Below are 27,954 nucleotides of genomic sequence, written 5' to 3'. Positions count from 1 at the left end.
AATCACCCAACAAAGTCCTTACCATAGCAGTATGCCTCATCATTGTACCTGCAGTGTGTGAGCGTAAATCTGTGTGTGCGCTCGCCTGTCTCCGTGAATTAGTTTTCGCTTTACACCATGTCAGGGAGAAATAATGTGTAATGCACCCTCAGCAGATAACTGGCGAGGAAAAAAAAAAAGAAGCTATTTACAATACGTTCCTGTGCACACACGAATGCACGGACACACATGAACGTACACACAAACACACACTCGCACACAAACCAGGAAAAATGTAAACGCCAGGTTAGCGTCATTACTCTTTGCAGGCGTTTAATTAATAGTGTTTCTCCTTTATCTTCCCATCCACCCTTCATCTCTTTCCTCTGTTTCTCTCCGTACCTCTCATTGTTGTTGGTACTTTTATTGAGCGTCTGTTTCTATTAATGCGGCCCCTCTTTATTTGTGGATTCATATTCTTCAGATTTTCTCACTCTTATTTTGGTTTCTTCTTTACCAAGGGCAAGAAACATTAGTTTCTTGCCCTTGGACCCAATGGTTTATTTTTTATTTCTACCATATTAAGTTGAGAGAGAACAAAAGCTCAGAGCTGTCCCAAAAAAAAAGGAAAAACTGCAACTGAATTGAAATCTTGAGACATTTTCCAGTCGTAGTAAATCAAGTTCAGTAATGCTAACTACACAGGAAATGGGAACAAAAATGGCATAGAAAAATAAATATGTAACCTTGAGTTTAGTTACTTGATGTGGACTAGAAGTTAACAAGGGGTTAACTGAAAGAGGAGACATGGATGATGCTGCAAAAGCTCAGATAAACTTCAATCATATTTAATGTTTTTGTATGTTTAATGCCAACTTTAACGCCCCGCCCCCCTGCTGCTACTCAGTCAAGCTGTCAGAGCTACGTTACCATGGAGCCCACACTGTCACGAACTGCACTCCCTGCATACATATTATCTCATTTTTGGGGAAAACATAAAGTGATTTCAGAGAGAAGCAGACAGAAGGGTCTACAATATGCGTTTCAAGGATGTCAAACTGATTCAAATGATAAAGATAGAAGTTAAGGCTCCAGACCACAGTATAAACGTGAACGAACACATGACCTGGTGATCGGAACAACACTGTTCTTGTCAAAACGGATAGGTCTTTATTCACTGTATCAATCATTAAAATACACTCAGTATACTAAGTGCTAATGCTAGATAATGATGTGCTAACGTACTCTTCTAATGTTCGCTCCACAAGTTTTTTAAAGTAGGAAGCTAATGTTTTAGAAACGTTTATCTCCTTCCAACCTCTGCAGGTAACAAGTATCACTATTATACAACATTTAACTATGACGAGCTCCAAATCCACTAAATCAGCCTGAACATCTGAGAACATCTGAAACCATTGATAAGAGTCTTTGGTGAAGAGACGGATAGTTGTTTGACCGTGTTTGGAGCTGGTTGACTCTATGCTATGGTTGTTCCAAGGGCCTTTTACTCCTTTTGAATGTTTTTTAAGACATTAAATCATTAAATCTCAAATAATGTCCATTGTAACATTACTAGAAATGCCATTTCATACAGTACAGATTCAGGAAATAGTAAGAAGTTGTGTTTCTGGACGAGCTTCTTCTGAAGATATTCTTTTATTCAAACAGTGCTGTGTTTGTGAAGCTGCTGAAGCTTTGTAGTAGGTGTTTTTAAGTGGCTTATTTAAGTGACGATATCTGTTGTGTTGTTTTTCATTTCATTGCCAACTTTGAAAGTTTTTGGTGTTCATAAAGCGAGTATCTTTGGAAGCAGCTTGTCTTCTTACTGAATAAGTGTTATCACAGTGCATTATGTTATGGGTGGTATTAATATTCCTTTTTATGATGAGTAAACATTGACTGAAGGCGCTGTGTTTCCATTATCTCCTCTCTTGTTCACATACACCTCTTTTTTTTAAAGTCATTTATTCACAGCTTTCCTTTACACAATGTTTACTCTAAATCCTTCACTCGATTTCTCCTCTTCTGTTCCCTTTTTCTTCCAGAGCCTTCCCTCCACCTCAGTCCTTCTCCAGCCCTCTATTGTTCCACATCCTCTCCTTACATCCATCCTTTCTTCCTTTTTCCATTCACACATATACTCTCTAAACTGATTCCCCTCTGATGCTCGTTTCGTCAAAACAGTCTCAAAAAGTCTACAGAAGATACATTTGGTGCAGCAGGTTACCCAACATATCAATTTTATAAATTTAAATCTGTTTTTGTTTCATTCACCACAAAGTCCTCCAGTAATTCAATAATAAATAAGTCAACCAGTCAATTATTATGAGTTTTAAGTATAACTGGAGGACTGCAGCTGATATAGTGTCCGGTTTGGGGAACTCAGAATTAGATTTCTGCTCTTTGCAGATGATGTGGTTCTGTTTGCTTCATCAGAGCGAGAACTTCAGCACACAATGGTTCGGTGTGCAGCTAAGTCTGAAGCAGTCGGAATGAGAGTCTGTAACTCCAAGCCTACGCTGACTTACACAAAAGTATCTGTGATACGTCAAAAAAAAACAAAACATAATTCATAATGCAGTTTTGTTGTACGAGAACATAATTTGCCTTTGACCTTACTGCTCCTTCTTCATCTCTCTCCATCTCCTCTTCCTCCAGCTCCATGCTGTCCCCCCTCTACCCGGACCATGGCGGCCCGGTGGGGTGGCCCCAGAGTTCCTCCTGCTCCCCCTCCCCTCAGGGACTCCACCGGCCGCTACGCTGCCAACCTCCCCCGATCAGCGGGAGCAGCGTGGGCCCCAACCCCACCTACTACCACGCCGTCTACAACGTCAGGGTGGAGCAGTACCGAGACGTGCCCTTTACCGGCGGAGGCGGCGGCGGCGGCGGAGGCTATGGGGTTCGCTCCGGCCGGGGCTCCTTGTCCCTGGTTACCAGCAGCACCGACCCCACAGTCCCGCTGATCCGCCGGAGGGGAGGAGTGGTGGACCACCGCGATGTCATCAAGGCCCACCAGGCACACAAGCTGCTCAACACACCACAGGCCAGGAGGAAACAGTGGGAGTGAGTACGGTTCACTATTTAACCTCAGAGTTATAATGTTGTATATTGTTGTTGAATATTCAAACTATTCAGACTTTTCTGAATCGGTTAGATTTGGAAAATGCCTCTAAATGCCTCCACTACTTCATCCGTCAGCCGTTTCTATGGAAACACGGAACACATGTTGTTGTAATTGTCAGCAAAACCTCACACCATTGCTGGTAAATGTATCTACAAATTGACAAGTGATGAAAATAATCAAAATGTGAATATACTTCCTAAACTGATGTATATATTATGAGCTTCTTCTGGCTGTAAGTAGCACATACTGCAAAATGTCAAGCTTTAAATCAACTTGGGGGTCGTAGTTGACGCTTCCACTTATGTTTTTACGAACACAAGCTTGTACCTTTTTGAGTTTTTATCAAAGACCCAGTAATTTTGCATAATTTTTACTCATCCTAACTGGGAGTTTCATGCCAACCCAAACTTTGCGATCTAAATGATTAATTCCCTTCTGGAACCCTGGACACCCAGAACAACTCGCTACTCTGGCCATGGGAGCGTGGCCAGGTAGCATACAGTTGGTTTATTAAAACTGTTTAGAAAAAAACTGCTGCTGCTGGAATTCAGAATGAGAGAGAACCAAAACGGTGAATGTAAATGTGCCTTAAAGCCAAAAACAATTAGCGTACAGGGGCTGAAATGCTCAGAGGAGCTGCAGAATTGGGTGATAAGTCTCAGGGTAGCTGCTTTTCACTTGATTCAGTATAAAGAAAGAAAGAAACGATATTGATTTATCAGAGCTTTAAAATGCAGTTAAGGTGGTAAATGTTTATCTGGGAGCATAGCTGGAGCTGAACTGACACTGATGGTAATTGCATTATGTTATCAGCCAATGTGCTTTGTGTCAGGATATAATATACGAATGTGTTTCCTCCACCTGGTTGTAAGGGAATATGTCCATCCTCTATCTTCCTCCTCCTCCTCCTCCTCCTCCCCCTCCTGTTCCCCATAGAGGCATCATTCATTAACCTGCACAACTCATATCTCGTATGCCCAAAACTCTGTGCTCACCCGTTGCCCACCAAACATAAGCTCTGTGCAGGTTACCTAGAGACGAGGGCAAGAGCCTGTAAACTTAATTACTATTGTTCAACACTACTTGCGGTAGTCATACCTGGGATCTAGCAGTCCTGACAAGGTCCCAGATCGTCTGAGCTTCACTTCTTAAAGACAGGGTGTGTAGACAAAGTCCTCATGGAAAAATAGACTTAAACTTACGGAGGGTTGCATTTCAAATAGAAGCATTTGAAAGCTATGAATGCCATCTGCTAGACAGCACTTTGATATGCAAGCTCATCAATCAAACTTTGTCATTTTTTCAAGAAAGGATCATCAAATCGAAGATATTAGGACTGATTGTAGTTTTATCAAAAGCTCACGATGGATAAGCTCCGTCCACTTGGTGTCTTACAAATAGATGAGCAGATCGGACAAAGCAACCCTTTAGTGTGCAGAGCTAAACGTCTGCAGATGCATCAGATGGTGACGTGGCCCAAGAATTAGGAGGCTATAAGATTTATTTTACGATCAATACGTTTCCTTCCAAATAGTGTCAGATCTTTTAGTCCGAACGTGATTCAAACGACTTAGAAGATCAATAGCTTTGTGTCTTCATTGATTGTACGTCTCTGAAAGCTTTAGGAGAATGTTTTCTTTAACGACACAAGCCCTATTTTTCATAATCACTTGGAGGCTGTTGCAAGCTAAGCAAGAAAAGTCATTTATTTGTTGCTTTCCTCAGCCCTGTGCAGACGCCTAAACGGGAACATTTATCATGTGCTCTTATTTCCTGTTGAAATGATGCAGTGTGCAGTGTGTTTGAGTTAAGGCTGTGCAATGTATTTCTATTTTATCGATATCGTGACATGAGACAAGATATCATCTTAGATTTTGAATATCGTAATGTGGCCCAAGCATTTCCTGGTTTTACAGGTTGCATTATAGTAAAGTGATGTCATTTTCTGAACCTATACCAGACTATTATATTACCCCAATATCCACATTGCTGATTATTATTCATAGGAAATCTCAGTGTAAATCAAAATCATTATCGTCGCAGTATTGATATTGAGGTCGAAAAATATGGTGATATTTGATTTTCAACACATCGCCCTAATTCAAGGTTTGAAAGGATGCGACTTACTACATCACACGCTGCCTGGTTTCCATGATATATCTTTGTACAGCAGCCATATTTATTATTTAGAGTGGAACCTAGCTCTCTGTGCAGTATCTGTCAAAAAAGCATCGCAGAAGACCAGAGAGTCTGCAGGTTCCTCTTGCAATCAATCTCAACAGCATCAGATTTGATCGACTAAAACACCTTCAAACGGAGCAGAGGAAGCAATCAGTGAAATGAAAGTTTGGCTTTAACGACAAAACTCCTCTTTTGTCCCCCCTAAGTAACAAGTCCTTGAGTCCTGAGCCTTAAAACAGAGGCAGCGGTCTTTAAATATATATATTCTTTTGACGGTCAGGCAGACAGCTGCTGACCCAGTTGCAGACCAGACCAGGTGTGTCAGAGGAACCCGGGGGGGGTTAACGGGGTTTCTGATTTTCATGAGATATGACAGGTTAAAACCCCACTTACCCCGTCACGCAGCAGATCCGTGGATGGAACCATCGCCGAAGGGGTTAGAATGATTTTATTACCCTCTGGTCTCTTGTGTCTGTCTGGCTCCACCCGCCCCCCCACATCAGACTCTGAAGTAGTCCATGCCGACTAGTTGATCAAACCATTTACTGCTGCAGGACCAGTATAGCAGCCCCCCCCCCCCCCCTTAACTCTGATTGAGAGCATGTTTACTGCATCTGCTTCGTGGTCTACGCCCGTCTCTGCTGTCTCGCCGTCTCTGGCACCAGATCAGCTCAATGAGTCCATTATTTGGCAGAACGCAGAGATCTCCTCTGTTGCCAACAAAAAAAAAAAAAAAAAAAAAGATCAAAATTAATTAAGAGGAGGTGAAAGAGTGAAAAGGTGGATCCCCAGGAGGGAAATTAATGTAACAACAGACAAGAAAACTGACAAATAAAACAAATTACTGTAAGAAAAGTAAACAAATTATTAATATATGAGACAAGAAGAGCTCTCTGAGAGCGTAGACTTTTTCCAAGGTAATAATTAACATCAGTGGAATACAATAGTGACGTTATATGATGAGACATGTTCTTTCACAATCACTAGAATAAACTCCTGACAATAAACTGGTAATAAAAAGCAGCCCAGTGCTTCTCTTCACAGCTCGTGTTGTTGTGCAGCGTTCCCCGTGGACAGTTAGACTTTGAGAGATGTCAGGGTGACAGACTCCGCCTCATAAACCGGAAAATACTGGACACTGGGGAGGACGTTGGAGTAAGACTGACCTGACCAGCAGCAATGAAAGCATTGGTTGTTTGTTCAAAATAGAAACCTCATGTTCATTTATGTCATCGTCAGATAAATGAACTTTTCAAGTATTTCAAGGTATTTTAGTTTTTTTCTTCCAACTGATTGGAGGTTAAAGGAAAAGTATACAGCTTTATATTCCTTTTACACTCTGTTTTGATGATTTAAAGTTACTACAAGGAGTTTGTGACTGGTCCTGAAACGGTCTCAATTTAATACCGAGGCCTTTATGTGACTTTAATAAGTAAAGAGAACATCAGCGAGAAGATTGGATCATTTTTATATAGTTTTCTTAATGCTTGTTCTCTGCACTTTTGTCCAACGAGGCCACCGAAATCAACACAAAATGAAAGCTCCTTCTAATAACTTTAAATCTAATCAATATTTTATGCTGTATTGAATTACATTTTTGACCTGTCTGATAAGCTTTCATTGCATTTAGTTTGTTATTAATGGGACACAACTCGTGAATGTCCACTTTAATGGCCACGTCTAATACCCCATGTTCTATTTTTTTCTAAAGCCAGCCTTGAAAGTCAAACCAGACACCGTCCTCCAACATTCTCGTGTTACTTTAACCCCCTTCGCTGCCACCAGCGCTCAGTGACTGTAGATGTGCTTTTTAGGCTGTGACATTCCTTAAAGGTCAAACGGTAAGCTGAGAAAGCCTGTGGTTAGGGAAACACGAGGCTAAAATAGGCAGAAGGCGGGGTCAGAGGGAAGAGTTGAGCTGCAGAGCATGGAGGCACGTTGGAGAGAGAGAGATGATGTAAAGTACCTCTTTTTTGGGATCATGTGACGTCATTGGTCGTGAGAATGACGTCATTAAAACATAAAGACCTCCAGCAAGGAGAAATAACTGTAACCGGTGGTTTAATTTACTTTTTTTTATTAACGTGAGCAATCATTCATCTAACGGTCTTCGATTTTGGGAAGTTATTAAAAAGTTACCAATGATAACATTAATAACAAACAGAATGAAAAGCAGTGACACATCAGTTCTGTGTGTTTCAAGTGGAAATGTCAATTTTAGTTATATTATAACAAAACATAACTTTGTCTCAGGGGGCTTTACAATCTGAACAGCATACAACTCCCCAAACAAAACCATCTGAAAGGTAAAAATATGGAAGAAACCAAGACGATCCGTATGATAAATGTATACAGTGAACAAAGAGAAGATGGATCCAGGAGGAGGGGGTGTCGCCAAACAGCTTGAGCCTGAATCACATGACCTCCTCTCCGCCATGTAACCTGGGAAGAAGACAGATTACAGAAACCAGTCAGCAACCTCCAGTTCTGCAGAGTGAAGCCGATGTGGAAGTGTCTTAAAGCTGCATTCTCTCTAGTGTCCACCAGGGGGCGACTCCTCTGGTTGTATAGAAGTCTATGAGAAAATGACTCTACTTCTCTCTTGATTTATTCCCTCAGTAAACATTGTAAACATGAGTTTATGGTCTCAATCTCTAGTTTCAAGTCTTCTTCAATACAGCATGATGTTCATTTAGTAAATGATGCTCCATTTACAGTCAAACAGACCATAAAGCAGTGTCCGTTTAGGGAACGAGCAGCGGCCTCCTGGAGAGGAAGGACCGTTTTTAGTTTGACCCATCCACAAATCTCCCAGCAGCCCTGTGTGGGGATTTTTGCTGTCTTTATTCTTCCTGGTTCATGAAAACGTGGATTACATCAGAGTTGATTTCGTGGGATATCTATAAATTGCAGTGCATCATTTCTTTGTAGGTATAGCTGTGGACGCTGTATGAGGATACGTTGGTGATATAGTTAATAATGTAGTCTCCTCTTTTCTATCATGCCGACAGGTAAGTGATGGAGAAGAAGCTGGTTGCTAAACAAGGAAAATATGTACTTATATACTTCACTTAAATGGATGCCTGGCACATCAAATAGAAGACCTACGATCGATAGACTCCTACTCAAAGCCAAGTATACATTTCTGGACAAGATGTCTCATTATGAGTCCCATGTGTAGCGCTGCACAGCAACTACAAACACAGAAAAAAAGGCAAACTAGCCTAACTTAATGAAAGTACATCCTCTCTCTCTTCTCCCTCCTCCTCTTTTCTCCTCAGAGAGAGGTGGCAGATGTTTGCAGTGTCCTCACGCCAAATCCACAACTCCAAAATCTGTCACCTCCAAACCACCAACAGACTCCCACAAACTCCTTTACATTCATATCAGGTGCATAATCACCATGACATACATCTACAGGCATCGAGAACCGAGTAGTCTTGATAGAGAAAGAGAGCTTTCGAATCATGTTTGACAGTTAAAGTTACTTTTGTTCTGCTTTCACTGTTGACCACACACAAAATCAGATTACAGGGTGAAATCGAGTTGCAGCTCATTTGCATACGCTGTAATAAACAGGTTGCTGTACCTTAAATTGCCTTTGTGAAAATAAGATGACAGAGAAATCAAAAAAAAATGACCTTTCAGGTAATGTTTTACTCAATAACAAGAGTGCATATTCTCAGTATATCACATGTTTGGTGTTATTTTTGTAGCGTTTCGTCATCGTATCAGTTCGATGAAATTTATACCACAAAGTTATTTGTTATCTGAGGCGCCGGTGAAGTCGGACAACGCAAGAAACCCGAGTAGTCAATCAATCAGACCAGCCAACATCTGAAGAAACGAAAAGTATTATTTTTATTACAGGGTCTGTATGCTCTGAATGTCAGACTTTTCAAATATTGACATTTATATGGTGGCCACTAAAATACCCATTGTGGATTAAATTCTATGATTTGTTTACTTCTTTACTTTTTACCATATTTTATTGTATATTTTCATTTTTCTATTTTTAAATGATGTCTTATGTATTGAACTGTTACTATACGCAACAATTAATCACCTCGTAACGTACTTGGCAATAAACAGCTTCTGATTCTGAAATTCAGAATTTGAATTATTCACTATTTTACATATACATAATATATATTTTTTGGGCTGCAAAGATATTTTCCGTCGTGTACAGAAGCCGTCTTCAGGCACTCGTGTGGAGGTCTACGGCAAAAGCACATAAATGTTGACGGAGCTTCAGTCAGAGTGAGACATCCTCCCCGTCGCTCCCTCAGTGTCGGTCTGTCTGTTGGGTTGTGTTAGTGCCAGCATCAGTCAGTTTGTTCTGCTGGCTCGGCGACGCCACTCCGCTGCCAGCTGCACCTCTGCTTCCAGAGTGCACACCATTCATTTTAATATCCCTCCGCCTCCTCCTCGCTCACCTTCCACCCCCCCGGTTCTCCTTTCTCCCTCTTTTACATCTTCCACTCTTTCTTTATCAACCTTCTGTCTCTACGGCTCATTCGTTCTTCGTCCCATCTGTCTGATAATTAGCATTCTGATTTGCAACATTGCTGTTTCCGTGATAGATTGTCGTCACTGTATGCCTATGAAGCACTTTTTTTACCCAAGGTTGTTTGGTTTCATTACAACCAGGCGACAACCTGGAGTGAAGCCGATGTGGAAGAGTTTTAAAACCTGCATTCTCTCTGCTGTCCACCAGGGGGCGACTCCTCTGGTTGTATAGAAGTCTATGAGAAAATGACTCTACTTCTCTCTTGATTTATTCCCTCAGTAAACATTGTAAACATGAGTTTATGGTCTCAATCTCTAGTTTCAAGTCTTCTTCAATACAGCATGATGTTCATTTAGTAAATGATGCTCCATTTAGAGTCAAACAGATGATTAGTATGCTTTAGGGCGGGGCTTACTGTGATTGACAGGTTGCTGCCGCTACCAGAGACGTATACGGCGTCTGTACATCGCTTCTCCACATTCCAAATATGGTAACTTCTGTTCATTGGTTGCAAAAAAAGATTTTGACGGCAGTAATCCAAAAACATCAGTCCACGGTGCAGACGTCACCATGACTACGTCCACTGCTTATGTACGATCTATTGTACCAGCGGGCTGCTTTGGGTTTATCCATCAAGGAGGTTGTGTTTTCACTTTTGTTACCAACTACCAACCCCATTTTCATCTCGGTGGAAAGGTGTAGCATGGAGCAAGGAAGAGCCATTTGAATCACGGGCGGATATATGCATTATTTTTCATTTACATAAACAATGTAGTTGTCAACGTAGTTAATATCTAGTTTATACTGTATCATTTTAAAAAATATGTACACTGATTGGCTGATTTCAAATCAAGTTAGAAAAAGGTTTAAAGGGGAAATCCATTCAGTACATAGAGTCAGACAAGTGAACTCATGATCTCTTAGAAATAACTACTAATTTAAATGACACCTGATTTTAAAATGTTTTATCAACTTATGGAGTAAATGTTTTCTCAATGAACCATAATGACAATATGCACATGTTTATGGTTTTGTACAGGCGCTATAGCAGCACACGTTAGGGGAGATATTTTTGGTGTATTATTTAAAAATGTGAATAATGTCTTCTAAGACAAACGAGTAGAATTTAATTGAATTTCTTTTTTACATTTAAATGAAAAGCTTATCTTTCTGAAAACGTATCCAAAGTGCTTTTGTCATCTTAAACACACACAGGTCTCCAGTTTTAATCCACCTTCACTGCTTCCCTTTAAAAAAACGATCTTGTCAGTGTTCATAATCTAGAAGCCAATTATGTGTCCCATCAAAACGTATCTGGAAAAACAAATTAGTATCATATGAAGGTAATTTCTAGACAGACGGTCTGGTCCGTAACGTCTCCACCAAACGGCTCCTCGTCTCACAGGTTTCACTCTTCACACATATAATTCATAAAAGAATGATATATCCTCATTACAGTCAGGAGTTCTACCCTGTTAATGGATGAGTACGGTCAGAATCTCATTAACTGTCATTGGAAGTGAAGGTTGTATCCATTTTTCATTTCTCCTCCTTTTTCTTTTTCTTAAACTAAACGTTCCTCCTTAGATTGAGACTCTTTGAATATCTCCCTGGTTGATGTCACTTGTCCTCTTTGCCCAGCCATCCTGAACGCCCTCTTGTTTTTCCTCACAGTCATGCTTTTGGTTCTGAGAGAGGACGGTTGTTCGTACGACAGCCGGAGGGTTTTTTGTTTTGCCCGGTGAGGACAGTCTCAAATGATCAGGGCTTACTTTACAGGAGCCTTCATCTCCCATTTATCCCTTTCATCCCAAACCTCAGTGACTCACCCCACTTCCTTTTATTTCACCTGGACCCGCCCAGCTACACACACACACACACACACACACACACACACACACACACACACACACACACACACACACACACACACACACACACACACACACACACACACACACACCGGCCAGTCAGTTTGATCAAAGGTCTGGTGGTTCTTTGACTGACAACCACTCAGACCGACACACACACACACACACACACACACACACACACACACACACACACACACACACACACACACACACACACACACACACACCACAGCTTCAGTGAGTCCTCATGTGTGACTCTGCTGCCCTCTTGTGTTCAGAACCGATCACCTTCTCTGTGATGTGTGTTTGATTTATTCTCTTGAACACATCAAATCAGAGTTCTCCCTCTTCTGTCTGTCTGTGTGTGTGTTTGTGTGTGTGTGTGTTTTTGTGTGTGTGTTTTTGTGTGTTTGCAGCAGGGAGGTGATACAGGACCAAATGCGTCATGCTGACACACACTGTGACGCAGGTGGGCACCATGCCCACGCACACACACACACACACACACACACACACACACACACACACACACACACACACACACACACACACACACACACACACTGGACTAAATGTAATGATTAGAAAAAACAGTTTTAAGGGTTTGGAGGATGTTTTCAACTGGGTGGGCTTTATAATTGTGCTGCGTTCAAGAAAACAAGAACCTTGTCATTCCAACTTGTTTATTATTGATTGCCTTCACTGATGTATCCTAGTTTAATACCATTTAAAGGGACAGCACTTGGGATTCGGCGACATCTAGTGGCGAGGATGCAGATTGCAACCGACTGAATACCACTCCGCTGACTCCTCCCCTTTCCAAGACTGTGCTAGTGTCTCGCTAAGAGGCCTCCTCACAATAGCATGCATAGCTTTAGGAGAATCGGAGGTCAGTTAGCGACTGCGCTGCTTATGCTACCACAGTTTCACAAGCGTGTCGGAAAACTACGGTGGCCTTGAAAGTCTCTCTCTAGAGCCAGTGTTTGGTTTTTCTGGGCTACTGTAGAAACATGGTGTTGCAATATGACTCAGTAGATATGAAGGGCTCATTCTAAGCCAACAAAAAACACAAGAATATAGTTTCAGGTGATTAATACAATAATGAAATAATAATAAAACTTAGTTATGAATACTGTAATACATTTCTGCTCATAGATCCACCAACATCTTTCAAAACCGCATCTTTAAAAGCATCTAAAAAGCATAAACCAGAAAACAGAAGCAAATAGCAACAAACTAATACGAATATAGTAAGTGCTATACACCAGCTACCTGCTCTTACACTTCACAGCATTTTAGTAACAAGTGAAACGAATACAAACATACAAACTAAATAAAGTATAACTGCAGGGTGGAATGGTAAGGGTTTGCGATATTGGCAACCGGTTTGGGAAATTGGAAACCAATTATTGGCCTTTCTTGACGTTTTAACATGAAAAAAACAATTTATTAACAATTCATTTTTTGTTGCATTAGTGAACAAAAGTCAACGGACAAAAAACAAATAAAGGAAGTTCTTGATATGTTCTGAAGTTTTTCACTTTTTAAGTAAATGAACAAAAGTTTTAGCATCAAAGTATTCATTATGTCTGAATCAGGTATATTTTAATATTGTATTATGATTTCTGATGCATTAATGTGTACATCACTTAAATGTTGCTGCTAGTAACTTTGGTGCTAGTTTTAATAACTTTATATGCTGCTGGGTAGCTTGTGAATTTAGTCCAAGGGATCAATAAAGTTTTATTTCAACCTATAAATATTACATCATCATTTATCTGTTTGATTTTGTTTTGTATTATTAGTCTTAAATAGTATTAAATGAAAAGGTATTAGATAAATTAATTGATGTGAAATGTGAGTATAAAGTAGCAGAAAATGGAGATATTATGTAAGTACCAGTGTGTGTGTGTGTGTGTGTGTGTGTGTGTGTGTGTGTGTGTGTGTGTGTGTGTGTGTGTGTGTGTGTGTGTGTGTGTGTGTGTGTGTGTGTGTGTGTGTGTGTGTGTGTGTGTGTGTGTGTGTGTGTGTGTGTGTGTGTGTGTTAAAACAGGAACAGGCAGTGTTCTTCTTTATCTGCAGTTCTTCATGTGACCACAGGGTGTCAGCAGAGGACTGCTCAGATGAATCCATGGTAACACAAATACCAACATCTCCATCACCACAAGCAGCTATGGTCATCATGTGATATTAGGATAAAACGTGGGAGTTGTATCTTTTACTTAAAGCATCATCACATGACTCAAGTTTTCTCTTTGTTATTTTTGGTGTCCCTGGTTATTCTTTTCTTTTTTTCTTTTCTTTTCTTTCTTTTTTTCTTTTCTTTTTTTCTTTTCTTTTCTTTTTCTTTCTTTTTTTTCTTTTTCTTTTTTTTCTTCTTTTAAATTTTCTTTTTAATATTTTAAACTTTTTTTTTTCCTTTTTCCTTTTTTTTTTTAAAATATTTTTTTTTCTTATACATTTGACATTTTTCTTTAAAAAATATTTTTCTTTAAAATTTACATTTTAATGTTTTATCTAATTTTTTTAATTTATTATTTATTTTAAAAAATCTTTTTTTTTCTTTTAAATTTTTCTTTTTTTCTTTAAATTTTTTCTTTAAAATTTAAAATTAAATGTTTTTTTATCTAATTATTTTTTTTTTTTAATTTAATTTTTTAATTTAGATTTTATTATATTTATTTATACATTTATCAACTTTTCTTTTTCGTTTTCTTTTTTTCTTTTTTTCTTTTTTTTTTTTTTTTTTTCTTTTAAATTAAAAATTAAAGTTTTAATTTTAAATTTTTAATTTTTAATTTTTAATTTGATTTATTAGGGACAGTACACATTTATCAACTTTTTAATTTCCACCTCAATGTTAATGTGCCACAGTTAGCTAGAGAGCTGGTCTTCGTTTGTAGTCCCTGAGCAGGTTATTACAATTAAGTGGCCTAAAATTATCAGTACAATTCATCCTCATATTTACAGTTATGCTCCCAAAATGTGGAACAGCCGACCCAAAAACATTAAAGAGGCCGCCTCTATTAACACTTGAAAACATGTATTTGGCCAACCCTTTCTTTTTTTAACAGCACTTTATATGCGTCTCGCATCTGTCTTTCAAATGATCTTTTATGTATTCAAACACTTTTTTTGTCACTTTAAATGTAAAATGTTTTCCAGTTTTTATTATTATCTGCTGACATTTTTTAATTACACTTAAAATATAAGTGCAAAATACGTGCTTTCTTCTTCCCAATTTTATTTATTGTATCTGTAAAAGGAAAGTTTTCTTATTTTATTTATTTATAAAGCACTTTGAGCTACATAGTCTGTATGAAATGGGCTATATAAATAAAGATGATTATTATTATTATAGTGTACAATACAATAAAATACATAAACACGTCACAAAAGTAGCAGATTTGTAAAAACAATAAGAAGGTATAATGGCAGTGCCTGAGATGAGGTAATATGATTCCTTGTGATTGCAGCTTTGGTTTGCTTTAAGCAATATTTAATTCATTAATGAATGAATTAATTAAACTTTATTTAAATCATCACATACATAAAGATTGACCTCTGCCTTTAACCCCTTTCTTAGCGTAGATGGCAACCTGAGGTTCAGTGTCTCGCTCAAGGACGGCTTTACAACTTAAATTCTACAAAGTCAACCGCTAAGACGCCTTGTTGTTGTTGTTGTTGTTGTTGTTGTTGTTTGATGTCACCATTGGTCCAAGGGTAAACCATTCACTTATGCAAAATTATCCCATTTAGAGTCATTGTGGAGAGATCTCAGATGTTAACGTGCAGCAGAGACTGTAAAGCTTTTCTGGAAGGAAAAAAAAAAAAAAAAAAAAAAAAAAAGCCTGACTGCTCAGCAAGCTCCTCTCCTGGATAAGTAGAAGTTTTTTTAGAAATCATTGATTCGTCCTTTACTTTAATGAGGAGAAATCCTGCCGGGAACGCGTTTGTTCTCTCCGAGGAGCGGACTGTGCACCAGACAGCAGTTTATACAAATATACCCCTCCAAAAGAACAACACGCACAGGGAGATACATGTACTTCATGCATTAATGCACACTGTCATACTGTGTTAAAACACTTAACCCATTCATTGCCATTCTTCCTACTCATGTGAAATGTAAAGTGTGAGTGCAGTGAAACAAATGACCTTTTCCACTTATATACTATTACAAAGGAGGTGCTGTAAATCAAACCCGGCTTTTGGCAGCTTGCTTTATCTGAAACCGTTTCTATTAGAGTCCGTTCACATTTTGTCTTGTGAGCACAGGTTTGCATTTTCAGCGATTTTTTTTCACTGCAGGTTTTCAAAATTAAAGTGTAACACATAAATGTTAAAAAATGATATTCTATTCATTCTGCAAAAGATAAAAGCCTTGATTTTTCTTTTTCGTCACTCAAAAGGAAACTTCCAGAGCGTTTTCGTGGACGTCTGGTTGGAGTCTGAGATGATTACGTTGCAGAGAAGCTGGGCGTGTTTTGTTTTGTTGTGTCAGCCGGACGCGGCAGTAGCCAAACACAGTCAGCCTATCAATTAGCTAATAGTCTTAGTCACAGCTATCTTCCTGTAATGACACAGCCGTTTCTCTGCTTGTAAAAGCAGTCGTGGGTTTTTGGATTTGGCCTGCAGGGAATGGCGACAATGGCAGTGGTGGAGATTTGGAAGCCTTTTTTTGTCTCACTCAAATTGCAAAATAAAACTAATTAATTCGTGCAATTTTTCCATCTGAAACAGCAACGGTTGTGTCCTCATAGACTCTCACTATGCGTTTATTATTCGTTGTATTTGTATTATTATTTGTGAACGTTTTCCACCTACGCAAGAAACGTCTCACTCTCTTGACTGAGACAAAAAAAGACAAAAGACCAGTCTAAGAGGCAAAGATCTTCCAAAGGAAAAGCCAAGTTCATACAATTATTCTTTAATGAATTGGTAAAGACAATATTTTTTTGTTTAAAAAGTATCAAACAAAAAAGTGTGCCTCTTTTGTGGTTGTTTTTCACCTTTTGTTGTTATTATGAGTCTCTTTGTAGTCCCTTTTAGTCTCTTTGTAGTCCCTTTGAGTCTCTTTGTAGTCCCTTTTGTAGTCCCTTTGAGTCTCTTTGTAGTCCCTTTGAGTCTCTTTGTAGTCTTGTTGAGTCTCTTTGTAGTCCCTTTTAGTGTCTCTTTAGTTGTTTTGTGTCTCTTTGTGGTTGTTTTGCCCCTTTCATATGTCATCGTGAGCGTCTTTATGGTTACTTTTTGTCTCTTTAGAATTATTTTGGTCTTTTCGTGTCTCTTCGTCATCATTTTCTCTTTCTTTTTAGTCATTTTCAGTCCCTTCCTTTGTGTAGGTGAAGGCCAGTGGTCCCTGTTCAGTGATCCATCCATGCCTATACCGTAAACTAGTGTGAGGGGAAAAAGGAACGAGTTAACAAGCGGAGTACTCCTTCCTGATTGGTTCAATGCTGACTGCATCATCTGTGGTAGATGACATTCTGTTTTTCTTAAGAGCTCTTTACACTCTCCGCCTCTCTCTCTCTCTCTCTCTCTCTCTCTCTCTCTCTCTCTCCAGCTGTCACTCAGGGTCGCCCTCTCTTTGTGATTGGCCGGCCGCCAGCCACTCCCATTTAGTGAGGGCACCGCCTCACCCTTCATGCCTCAGCTTTTTTCTCAATGAAACCGTTACACTGGGGACATTTATGGCACACACACACACACACACACACACACACACACACACACACACACACACACACACACACACACACACACACACACACACACACACTTTCATTATACTTGAGATATATTGACTAAGTAAATTAGTTTATACTTTAAATGGCTTTTAAGCACATTGAAGCTGGACTCAGCAAGATTTTTATGTAAAAAACAAATCCACCTATCTTCTTACTTTAAGTGAATTATGTCTGCAGCACAACGTTTCCCACATTTAGACCGTCGAATGAAAAAACTGTGTCCCAAACAATCAAACATCACTAACAACAGTTCAGCTTCACCTCAAATAACCACTAACTGATTCAGACTTCTACAACTTTGAAATGCGTTTGATTTCCGCTTTGTCGTTTGTCTGTATTTGCAGTGAATATATTGATTTTTGTATTTGTTGGTGAAGATCTTGAGTCTTATTTTGTCATGTAGGTGCGAAAAAAATATTCATACGATTCCTTTTATAGACTAATTCCCTAAAGAAGCTATTCCTGCATCTGACTATACTTAGTTTCTGTCCGATTCCAGAGAAATTGAAAAGAAGACATGAAGGTAGGGTGAACATTAAGACTTTAAATAAAGGCAGAGGAGGGAAACATATGGGGTCAACAGAGCAAACAATACAGGAAGTGATGAAGAAAGGTGGAAGAAAGGGAGAGATGAGGACACAAGGGAATTAGAAAATAAGAGGAAATGGAAGGAGGGAGGAGACGAGAAGGAGGTGGAATGTAAGGAAGAGGAAGAGAGTGGGGCATGAAGGTGAGGAAGGGGGAGGGATGGAGAAATGAGGGAGGAAGACGGGAGGAAAAAACAAAAACAAGAGATGTAGAGAGCAGATTTATTCAGCCACTCTGTCACTGCCTGGTTCTGTGTGCTGGTCTACTTCCAGTTTACACACACACACACACACACACACACACACACACACACACACACACACACACACACACACACACACACACACACACACACACACACACACACACACACACACACACACACACATTGTTAATCACATACTTTTTACGTGTTTTCTTTGCTTTTAATTTGAGAAAATACGTTTCCCTGAAAACGTAATATTGAGAGTGCAGTTAAGTTGTAAGGGAACGTAATTTTGTAGGAGACGGAGTTGAAAGCAAAGATGGTGAAAACTACCGGAGATGAGGTAAAGATAAGGGCGAAGAGAAGAAGAGGAGCGAGAGGAGGAGAAATAAGTAAAAGTGAGGGTGGGTGGGGGGTTTTGGAGATACGAGACCAAAAGAGGACAAAGACAAAACAGCGAGGAGCTAAAAATGGGATGAAACGCTGCTGAGAGGAAGGTGAGGAGGAGGCGGGTGGAGGTGGAGGAGGAGAGATGTATAGAGGAGGCAGGAAATAAGGTCAGATAGGAAGTGAGAGAAGAGAGATAGCGAAATGACAAAAAGGAGACGAGGAGCGGCGAAGAGCAGAACGATTGAAAGGCCGAGATGAGGCGGAGGAAGGTGAAAAGAGGAGAACGGGGACAGAGATAGTGAGGAGGAGAAGGGAACAGTCTGTGTTATCTGAACACCTCCTCATATCTGTGGTGTGTTTAAGTGTTGACCTTGAAAAGAAAATAATCGTTTTTCAGAGAACTCCATCGAATTAGCGTTGAGCTCCTCTAACACCGTCAAACACGCCAAGGACAGATTAAGAAAAACAACAAGGACAAGAGATTCTTTTTCTTCCCCTTGAGTCTTCTTCTTTGTCACAACCTGGAACCTACATTACCCACAATGCAACTTGAGTGAGGACAGTTAGGTCGTAGATCAAGGTTTGCTATGCTAGTTGCGGCTAATTTAGCAGAGAGCCTCTGGGTGAACAGCTGGTTACAGAGGTCTGGAGCTCTTTTTTCTTTCTAACTCCAAACCTCCACTTTTCTATGCTAAACATTCTTGACATCACATGAGTCAGTTTAGCAGATTTTAAAGCCCTAAAAGGCTTCTTAGAACATTCTTTCTCATATGAAGAAGTACTGCTGAAGACCCATAAACAGGCTTTGATGTAAAACCACCAAACTATTGTCCCTGTAAACCACATATGTAAAGTTTTCCTCATATCTCACAGGCGCTTTTTCTATAGTTCCAATTTGTCAAAACTTTTTCAGTCAGTTTTAAGACTTCATATCAATATGTTTAATGCCTTAACTAGTGCTTTTTGAAAAATACCAATGAACTGACTAATATATGGAACTATTTATAGAGTTCCTGTTTGTGATGAATCCTAAATCTAACATATTATCTGTGGGGTTGGGAAACTCATGTCAGTCGTTTTGCTAAATTGTCTGATTGTATAGAAGTCTATGAGAAAATGACTCTACTTCTCTCTTGATTTATTCCCTCAGTAAACATTGTAAACATGAGTTTATGGTCTCAATCTCTAGTTTCAAGTCTTCTTCAATACAGCATGATGTTCATTTAGTAAATGATGCTCCATTTAGAGTCAAACAGACCATAAAGCAGGGGATGCTTTAGGGCGGGGCTTTCTTTGATTGACAGGTCGCTGCTGCTACCAGAGACGTTTACGGCGTCTCTACGTAACTCCTCGTCATTACAACCAGAGGAGTCGCCCCCTGCTGGTCAGTAGAGAGAATGGACACTTCATCATTCTCTTTGTCCTCTCGTCTTTCCTTCTTCACTCTCCATATTCAGGGAAATTCAGAAAATACTAAACTTGTGTGCCTCTTGGCTTTGGATGACAGGTTGTATTTCTTTTTCTTTTTGCTGACATCGCCAAAGCGACCATTCATTCGTTTTTTTCTACCACTTTATTTCTGTTACCTGTCCCGCTGTGCATTTGGTGGGAGGCCGAGGGAAACCACCTGGAGAGACAAATGTTCAGTCCAACAACGCAGAACCAAAAAGAGTCAAACCCTCACATTAGTCTGCAGTCCACCTGGTCTGGCTTTATCTGGACAGACCCCCCAAGCTCGGTCCTTGTTTGGATTTATCACCGGATGCATGACTCTGTAGTTCTCGAGGATGCAGTGCTGCTCTTGAACTCGCTGACAGAAGGACGACTTGTATGTAGGGCAGCAAAGAAATGAGGCTATCGGAACAAATAACTGGACCTTCGTATGAGGCGATGTTGAGTTTATGGTACGACTATAATAGATTATGTTACCGTACACAACTCATCTTTTATGAAATTGCTTGAATAAACCCTTAACCCATCTCTCATCTCCTCATCTCCTTTCCTCTCATCTCCTTTTCTCATCTCATCTCTCCTTTTCTCTCCCCATCTCTCCTCTCCTCACATCTCCTCATTTCCTATCCTCTCATCCTCTAATCTCATCCTCTCATCTCATCCTCTCATCTCATCCTCTCCTCTATCTCATCCTCTCATCTCATCCTCTCATCCTCTCATCTCATCCTCTCCTCTCCTCTACACTCATCCTCTCATCTCATCCTCTCATCTCATCCTCTCCTCCTCTCATCTCATCCTCTCATCTCATCCTCTCATCTCATCCTCTCATCCTCTCCTCTCCTCTCATCTCTCCTCTCATCTCATCCTCTCATCTACTCTCATCCTCTCATCTCATCCTCTCCTCTCATCTCATCCTCTCATCTCATCCTCTACTCTCATCCTCTCCTCTCCCTCTCATCCTCTCATCTCATCCTCTCCTCTATCTCATCCTCTCCTCTCATCCTCTCATCTCATCCTCTCATCCTCTCCTCTCCTCTACTCTCATCTCATCCTCTCTCTCTCATCCTCTCCTCTCCTCTACTCTCATCCTCTCCTCTCCTCTCATCCTCTCATCTCATCCTCTCCTCTCATCCTCTCCTCTCATCATCTCCTCTCATCCTCTCATCTCTCCTCTCATCCTCTCATCTCATCCTCTCCTCTCATCCTCTCCTCTCATCTCATCCTCTCATCCTCTCCTCTCCTCATCCTCTCCTCTCCTCATCCTCTCTCCTCATCTCTCCTCTCCCCCCTCATCTTTTATTTTCCTGATTAGACCTGGTCTCAGTGTGGGCGTGTGCAGATAATGCTTGATTGACATCTGGGCTAGATCACACCCACTATAAGCCTCTAGTATAACTTTTTGGGAGTTAAGCAGAGATGGTTGTTGCATCGCTTCGTCTTCAGGTATAGACAAATGGTCGTAGCTCCACAGATCCTGTTTCTGACAGCAGCATCTTAAATGTGCACGGACGACACTTCTGTTCTGGGCGGAGTGGGACTCCCACAGAGCCGACGGTAACACCTGTATGTCAGGAAAAAGAACAATTGCTCAAAATACTACAGGGAACATCGTTACCTTGTCCTACTTTATTTCTTTAGGTGGAACGCTGCATCTGTGGCCATGAATTAGATGTTAATTGTTTGAATTGGTTTCATGCTTTGGTATATATTCAGAGCACAGTTACTCAGTGACACAGTATCAGCTGATCACATGTCAGAGCGACATCGTAGCTGGAAGCCGACGATGGGTGACTGCTGGTTTCAGGGGAGAGCTTCCTAACTAAGATTTACCTTTTATCGCTCCATCTCTCTCTCTCCTCCTCTCCTAATCTCTCATTTCTCATCACCTCCTCTCCTAATCTCTTATCTCATATCCTCTCATCTCCTCTTCTCTCATCTCTATTCCTTTCCTGTCCCCTTCTCTCTTTCCTCATCTCTCCTCTCCTCATCTCCTTTCTTCTCCTCATCTCTCCTCTTCTCTTCTCTCCTCTCCTCACCTCTCCTCTACTCTCATCATCTCTCCTATCCTTTCATCTCCTCTCCTCCTGGCTCCTCATGTCACCTCATCTTAAATCTCTACTCTCTGCTCTCAACTGTACTCTCCCCATCTCTCCTCTACTTTTCTTTCCTTTCCACTCATCTCCTCATCTCCTCCCCTCTTAACTCCTCTATTCTACTCATCGCTCCTTTCCTCTCATCTCTCCTCTAATCTCCTCTCCTCATCTGTCCTTTCCTCTCCTCTGATAATCTCTCCTCTCCTCTCCTCATCTCGTTTCATATCTATACTCTCTACTCTCCTCCATCTCTCCTTTCCTCTTCTTTCCTCTCCTGATCTCTCCTCTCTAATGAAATACTACAATAAAAATAAAAGTACCTATTAAAACCTTTTCTGTCCCGAATGCCGGAGCTCACTTTGAAGGACAATAAGATGCATTAAGTGACGAGTAGACGGACTTAGCATCGTCCTGACTCTTTAATCAGAGTATTGGGAGTCATATTCACAGTTCCCACTCTGCAGCCTCTTTTGAAATGACTAGTCATGATGTTCCCTCCAGTAACACATCATCTAAAGTAACTGTAATATCGGTAATAATAATACAAGGAATTTCAGGAAGGCTGGAAGAAACAGTTAATTATATTAAGTGAATTTTACTGTAAAATGTCCTCACTGATGGATCTAAATAACTCTGTCTGGATGGATCCGTACTCTTTTTCTTTGACTCGTTTGTGAATGTTTCTGCCTGGGTTTCTTTTTCCTCAATTAGCTGATTCTCCCGCAAACTTCTTCATGACTTCATGGCAGAATAATATTTAACATTTAACCAACTATCAACTATTTTAAAACGTTCTCCCCCTCAGTGAAAGATTGAACCAAACAGAGCATATTAACCAGTCTTATTTGGGTTGATTCTCCTGTAAATTTAACATTTATCCGACTGGTTGGCCATCGCAGCCCCTCGGTGGGTATTAGACATCCTGAGACATATGGGCTCGACGTGCTTGACTTGCCTTTCCGTTGGCCGTCCCTCCGGCTCTGGCAGGTTGCCAAATGTGGTGCTGCACTGAAATGAGCATTCTGGGTTTTTCTCTGGAATAAGCAAGGGGTTTTAATTTCTGTTTGCTAGTGACTTTAGGCAAGAATGCTTTCTACTGCTCTCAATTTGATAAAGCAATGATTGCCTGTGTGTCCTTTCCCCAAGCTGCCACTCCATCATTAATGAAGATATAATTAGAGTTTAGATTTTTGCACATTTTTGTGAAAGATGTAACGTTAATTGTAAGTTTTTGTAGAAGGCACAATTAGTAGGATTTTCCCCCTAAAAAAGAATTCATAGACTCGTAAAAAAAAAAGAACTCATGACACACCACAACCTCTATAAAGAAAGTGATAATTACTAATAACCATCATTTACTAAATGAACATCATGCTGTATTGAAGAAGACTTGAAACTAGAGATTGAGACCATAAACTCATGTTTACAATGTTTACTGAGGGAATAAATCAAGAGAGAAGTAGAGTCATTTTCTCATAGACTTCTATACAACCAGAGGAGTCGCCCCCTGGTGGACAGGAGAGAGAATGCAGGTTTAAGACACTTCACGCATTGGCTTCACTCGGCAGATGCGGAGGTTGTCGCATGATCAGCATATTGAAAAATGCTATTGAAAAATAAAGCAGAACATTTTTTGAAAGTTGCAGTTTTTGGCTTCAGTAGAGAACGTAGATAAGGAGGCAGTGCAGGATAAATTGTAACCTTGTTCCACTCTGCGGTAGTATTTATGAAGACAAATAAACTTTCCCACACAAAGTGCAATCATCAATCATTCATTTAACGTCCACTAACCTTTGTCCACTTTTCCAACCAGTTTTGCCGTTGTGTTTACAGACAGAGGATATCGTCTTTTTCGGTTCAAGTTGCAAATAATGTCATAGATGTTTCTGAATATGTAACTGAACAGGCAGTTAATAATCATTTACGTATGTCAGAATCTCCTTTGATAATAGCTGTCGATAATTCAGCACTGTTTTGTCAGTGGTGTAGGATGTCTGTGTGTACTCAAGGTGATCTAAAGTCTGTGGTGTCACGACGATGTTCATTATAAAAAATATAGAGTTTTGTTTTCTTTGACAGTTTTCCGTCTCTGATCTCAGTCTTCTTTTCTTTTCTTTTGCTCTCTCTCTCTCTATCCGTCCTATATGTGCTGATGCTTCGACTAGAATGCTTACTCCACACACCAGAGCCCGAGCCCATTAGCTGAGACCAGCACACTCCTCCTCCTCCTCCTCCTCCTCCTCCACCTCCTCCCTCCTGCGTTTCCTCCTCTCCACTCCCATTAACCAGCCAATCAATTAATACAGGTTGAGTCGGCGTGAGAACAAGCCAAAAAAGAGCAATCCTCCTAATTAGCTTGGACGCTACATCAGCTCGCTATATCTCTCTGCCTGTCTGCATAACCCACACACACACACACACACACACACACACACACACACACACACACACACACACACACACACACACTTCACATTATCACACATGACACACACACACACACACACACTTCACATTATCATTATGAGCATTGAGAGCTGAGTTTCCTGAATATACTCTGCACACACACACACACACACACACACACACACACACACACACACACACTTACTGTAGACACAAGCTTGTAAGTTCAAAGAAGCCATCATGTGACCAAACGTTATATAAACTTCTCCTCGTTATCGTCCGCCGCACAGAGTTCAGCAAAACTCAGCTAGCTGGCATCACGAAGGCAAGCCTGTAAGTGTGCGTGTGTGTGTGTGTGTGTGTGTGTGTGTGTGTGTGTGTGTGTGTGTGTGTGTGTGTGTGTGTGTGTGTGTGTGTGTGTGTGTGTGTGTGTGTGTTGGTTTTTCGTGTGCCGCAGTGTTGACGCAAGCTGTCGTGCTGAACTACTCAAAATCATCGGACGACCTCGATCTCTGTTTGGCCAGACGGCATCACACAGCAGGGCTTCGACGGCAATGGTTGCCAGGTTGCCATTGGCATCTATTTTGAGAAGTTGGCAACAAATAATTGGCCTTTGGTTGCCATCAGTGGCAAGTAGTAGCAATGTTTGTGTACGTAAAAGAAGTAAGAAGTAGCCAACGGAGTGGTCACATGAGGTCCACTGGAGTCTAACAGTCGTAATAATAGTAATTATTGGTGGTTCATTGGGTCCGTTTGGGTCCGTTCTTTTAAAGCTCCGCCTCTTCATTGCTGATGTTGTGTTCAGGAGCCCAGTTTGGGTTCAGTGGGTTTATTCCAGAAATGTCCCTTCATTTGTCAGGCCCTTCCTGTATCTGGGGCAGGCTTGTGCTGATCACGCAGGCTTCTTTAAACTCGTACCCAGGCTGCTTCATGTTCCTAACATTATGCATTCACACCTGGAAGTTTTTTTTCAGGATCAACCGCAGTATTCTCCTCCTGAGATCTCCGTTGGTGTCGTCAGAGTTTAAGGTTCTTGCTCAAGAAAATATCAGACCAAGAAATAAAATAGGAGTAGAACGGACACGCTAACACTGGCTCTAGCGAAAGTCTTTCCTAATTTACGCTATCTGAAGGTAGGGATGGGTTCCACAACCCTGGTGCTAAACATTGAAAGATGGCACATTACTGGTGCTTTTTATTAGTACTTTTCAATGTTTCGGTGTCATTTATTAGCAAATTAATATTTCACAAAGTTTGGAGACGTGTGAAAGACATGATTTCAATGGTCAAGTCTCTTTTTTTGGTTCAAGCTTCAGTAACATTGGTTCCAGTGTGCTAATACAACTCTGGGGGTCCAATTGTCTTGATAGGGGTCTTTAAAATCATATGTCTTTTGCAATAGTTACTAAAATGTATTTTAAAAGCTTACTAATGGACGAAATCCCCCGATTTCGCCTTTTTAGCCCTACAGAGGGAATGTTTGAAGTCACGGTTTTCAGCTTTGAGGAGGCCGATGGACAAAACACAGAGGACTTTCCTTTTCTTATCAATGCCTTTTTTGTTCTGCACAAATATTTTGAAGTCCGCAAAGAAACTGTAAACGAACAAAAGCCTAAAAGCTCTCCAGTGCGACAGGGACTTCCAGCCAACCGGCAGAGCTACGAATGTGAGAACAGACAACAACAAAACCAAGAGGAAACAAGTGATGCAATGTTTCGGTGTCATTTATTAGCAAATTAATATTTCACAAAGTTTGGAGACGTGTGTAAGACATGATTTCTATGGTCAAGTCTCTTTTTTTGGTTCAAGCTTCAGTAACATTGGTTCCAGTGTGCTAATACAACTCTGGGGGTCCAATTGTCTTGATAGGGTCTTTAGAATCATGTGTCTTTTGCAATAGTTACTAAAATGTATTTTAAAAGCTTACTACATTTATTGACCTATGATGTGTGAATTGGGTAACACTGTGGGTACCTGTGGTTATACATGTAGGTAGGCAGGTGTAGGACCAGCATGCACCTGGGTGGACCTATGTGGGGTTTTTTTTTTCCCCATGCAAGAGAGGCGGTGTTGGCCATGGTATCTTCGTTCTATTGTTTGCTTGCTTGTTTTTGGAGATATAACTCCTTAGAAACAGTGAAACAGTGCATGGGCAATGGACCCATAGTGTCCAACACACTCACATGGTGTGTCAGTGGGCCTTTTGTTTTTTCTGATAAATGCTTAGCCTACACTGGGATGACCCTGATGACATCACTTTGACATAATCAGGGGTTGTTTTTGCAGAGAGCTTAACGGGTCTTTGCAGTTTCCCTTTAATGCATGGTGGACTTATCTGCACTCTTTATGCTCATTAAAAGGTCCATAAGCAACATTATGTTATATGATCAGTGAAACACTCTATGATAAGAAAGTGTTGTTTTAGTCATCTAGATCCCACTGAGAATGAACAGCCCAGTCTGCAGTCTCATGAGAATGTTTTGTGTGCGCTTCAATCATTTTACTTTTGAATCCCAGCGGTTTTCACTGTAAATCACAGCCAATAGGGAGCGAAAGAACTAAATTGCCATTTGACAAACTGCAGCTGCAGCAGTCAATGAAGAGGAGGAGGCTGTTGGTGCTCAGCTTCACTCAAAAACAACCACAAAAAAAGATGGAGGAGATCTTTTTTTGTGCACCTAAATCCATCTGGATCCCCATCAGTTAGAAAAAAAAAAATCCCAGGATGCATTTCAGGGAACTGCTTCGTCTTCAAGTTAAATGACATAAAGTGGGAATCATGTTTATCTGCCACTTTAAGTTTCTTATCGTCTATAAAACAATTATTTTCTAAAGTACTTTGCGCAAGAGAACTTGCCACAAAGTAAATCAAATTTTGGAATAAAACTCTTGACGTTAGCAGTCTTTTGTTTGTTTTCTTCCTTTTTTTTTTTTTTGAACGTGAATCGGCCCTTATCCTGCTTCGTTGTCTCTCTCTCATTCTCTAGCTCTCCGACAGCTCAGTAGCTTTGGCCTGCTGTGTGAGATCAGAGAGCATGGAGGGGGGGAGAGTAGGGAGTAAGAGGAGGAGGAGGAGGAGAAGGGGGGGGGGGGGGGGGGGGGAGGAGGTGCCAGGGCTTCCTGCGGGGGTTGCCTGTGTGAACGCTCGCTGAATGACAATGCTGCGCATCAGGGCCTCAGCAGCACGACTCCCTCAGCAGCACACACACACACACACACACACACACACACACACACACACACACACACACACACACACACACTTGCATGGGCATGCAGCAGCGATAACACAGGCATGCCGGTGGGAGAGATGGGGGTAGAGCGAATGTCTCCGGCCTCCACCTTCCTCTCCGTCCGTCCTCCACTACCAGCTTGTCGTCTCTGGCGTCTGACCACCGTGTGGTTTCC

The 27,954-nt window shown here is 40.7% G+C and overlaps 1 protein-coding gene across 1 annotated transcript in view; it reads left to right on the top strand.

The window, feature by feature from the left end:
- The first annotated feature begins 2,638 nt into the window (after positions 1–2,638).
- cacna1ab (calcium channel, voltage-dependent, P/Q type, alpha 1A subunit, b) overlaps positions 2,639–27,954 on the top strand; it is a 163,189-nt gene continuing 137,873 nt past the window's right edge. Inside the window, 1 exon segment of the mRNA XM_054605334.1 lies at positions 2,639–3,042. Coding sequence (XP_054461309.1) covers positions 2,642–3,042 — 401 coding nt within the window. The 5' untranslated portion in view covers positions 2,639–2,641.

Source organism: Anoplopoma fimbria, chromosome 9 (genome assembly GCF_027596085.1).
Source record: "Anoplopoma fimbria isolate UVic2021 breed Golden Eagle Sablefish chromosome 9, Afim_UVic_2022, whole genome shotgun sequence".
Classification (NCBI taxonomy): domain Eukaryota; kingdom Metazoa; phylum Chordata; class Actinopteri; order Perciformes; family Anoplopomatidae; genus Anoplopoma; species Anoplopoma fimbria.
Note: the sequence above shows the minus strand (reverse complement) of the source record. Positions and strands in the feature narration are given on the sequence as shown.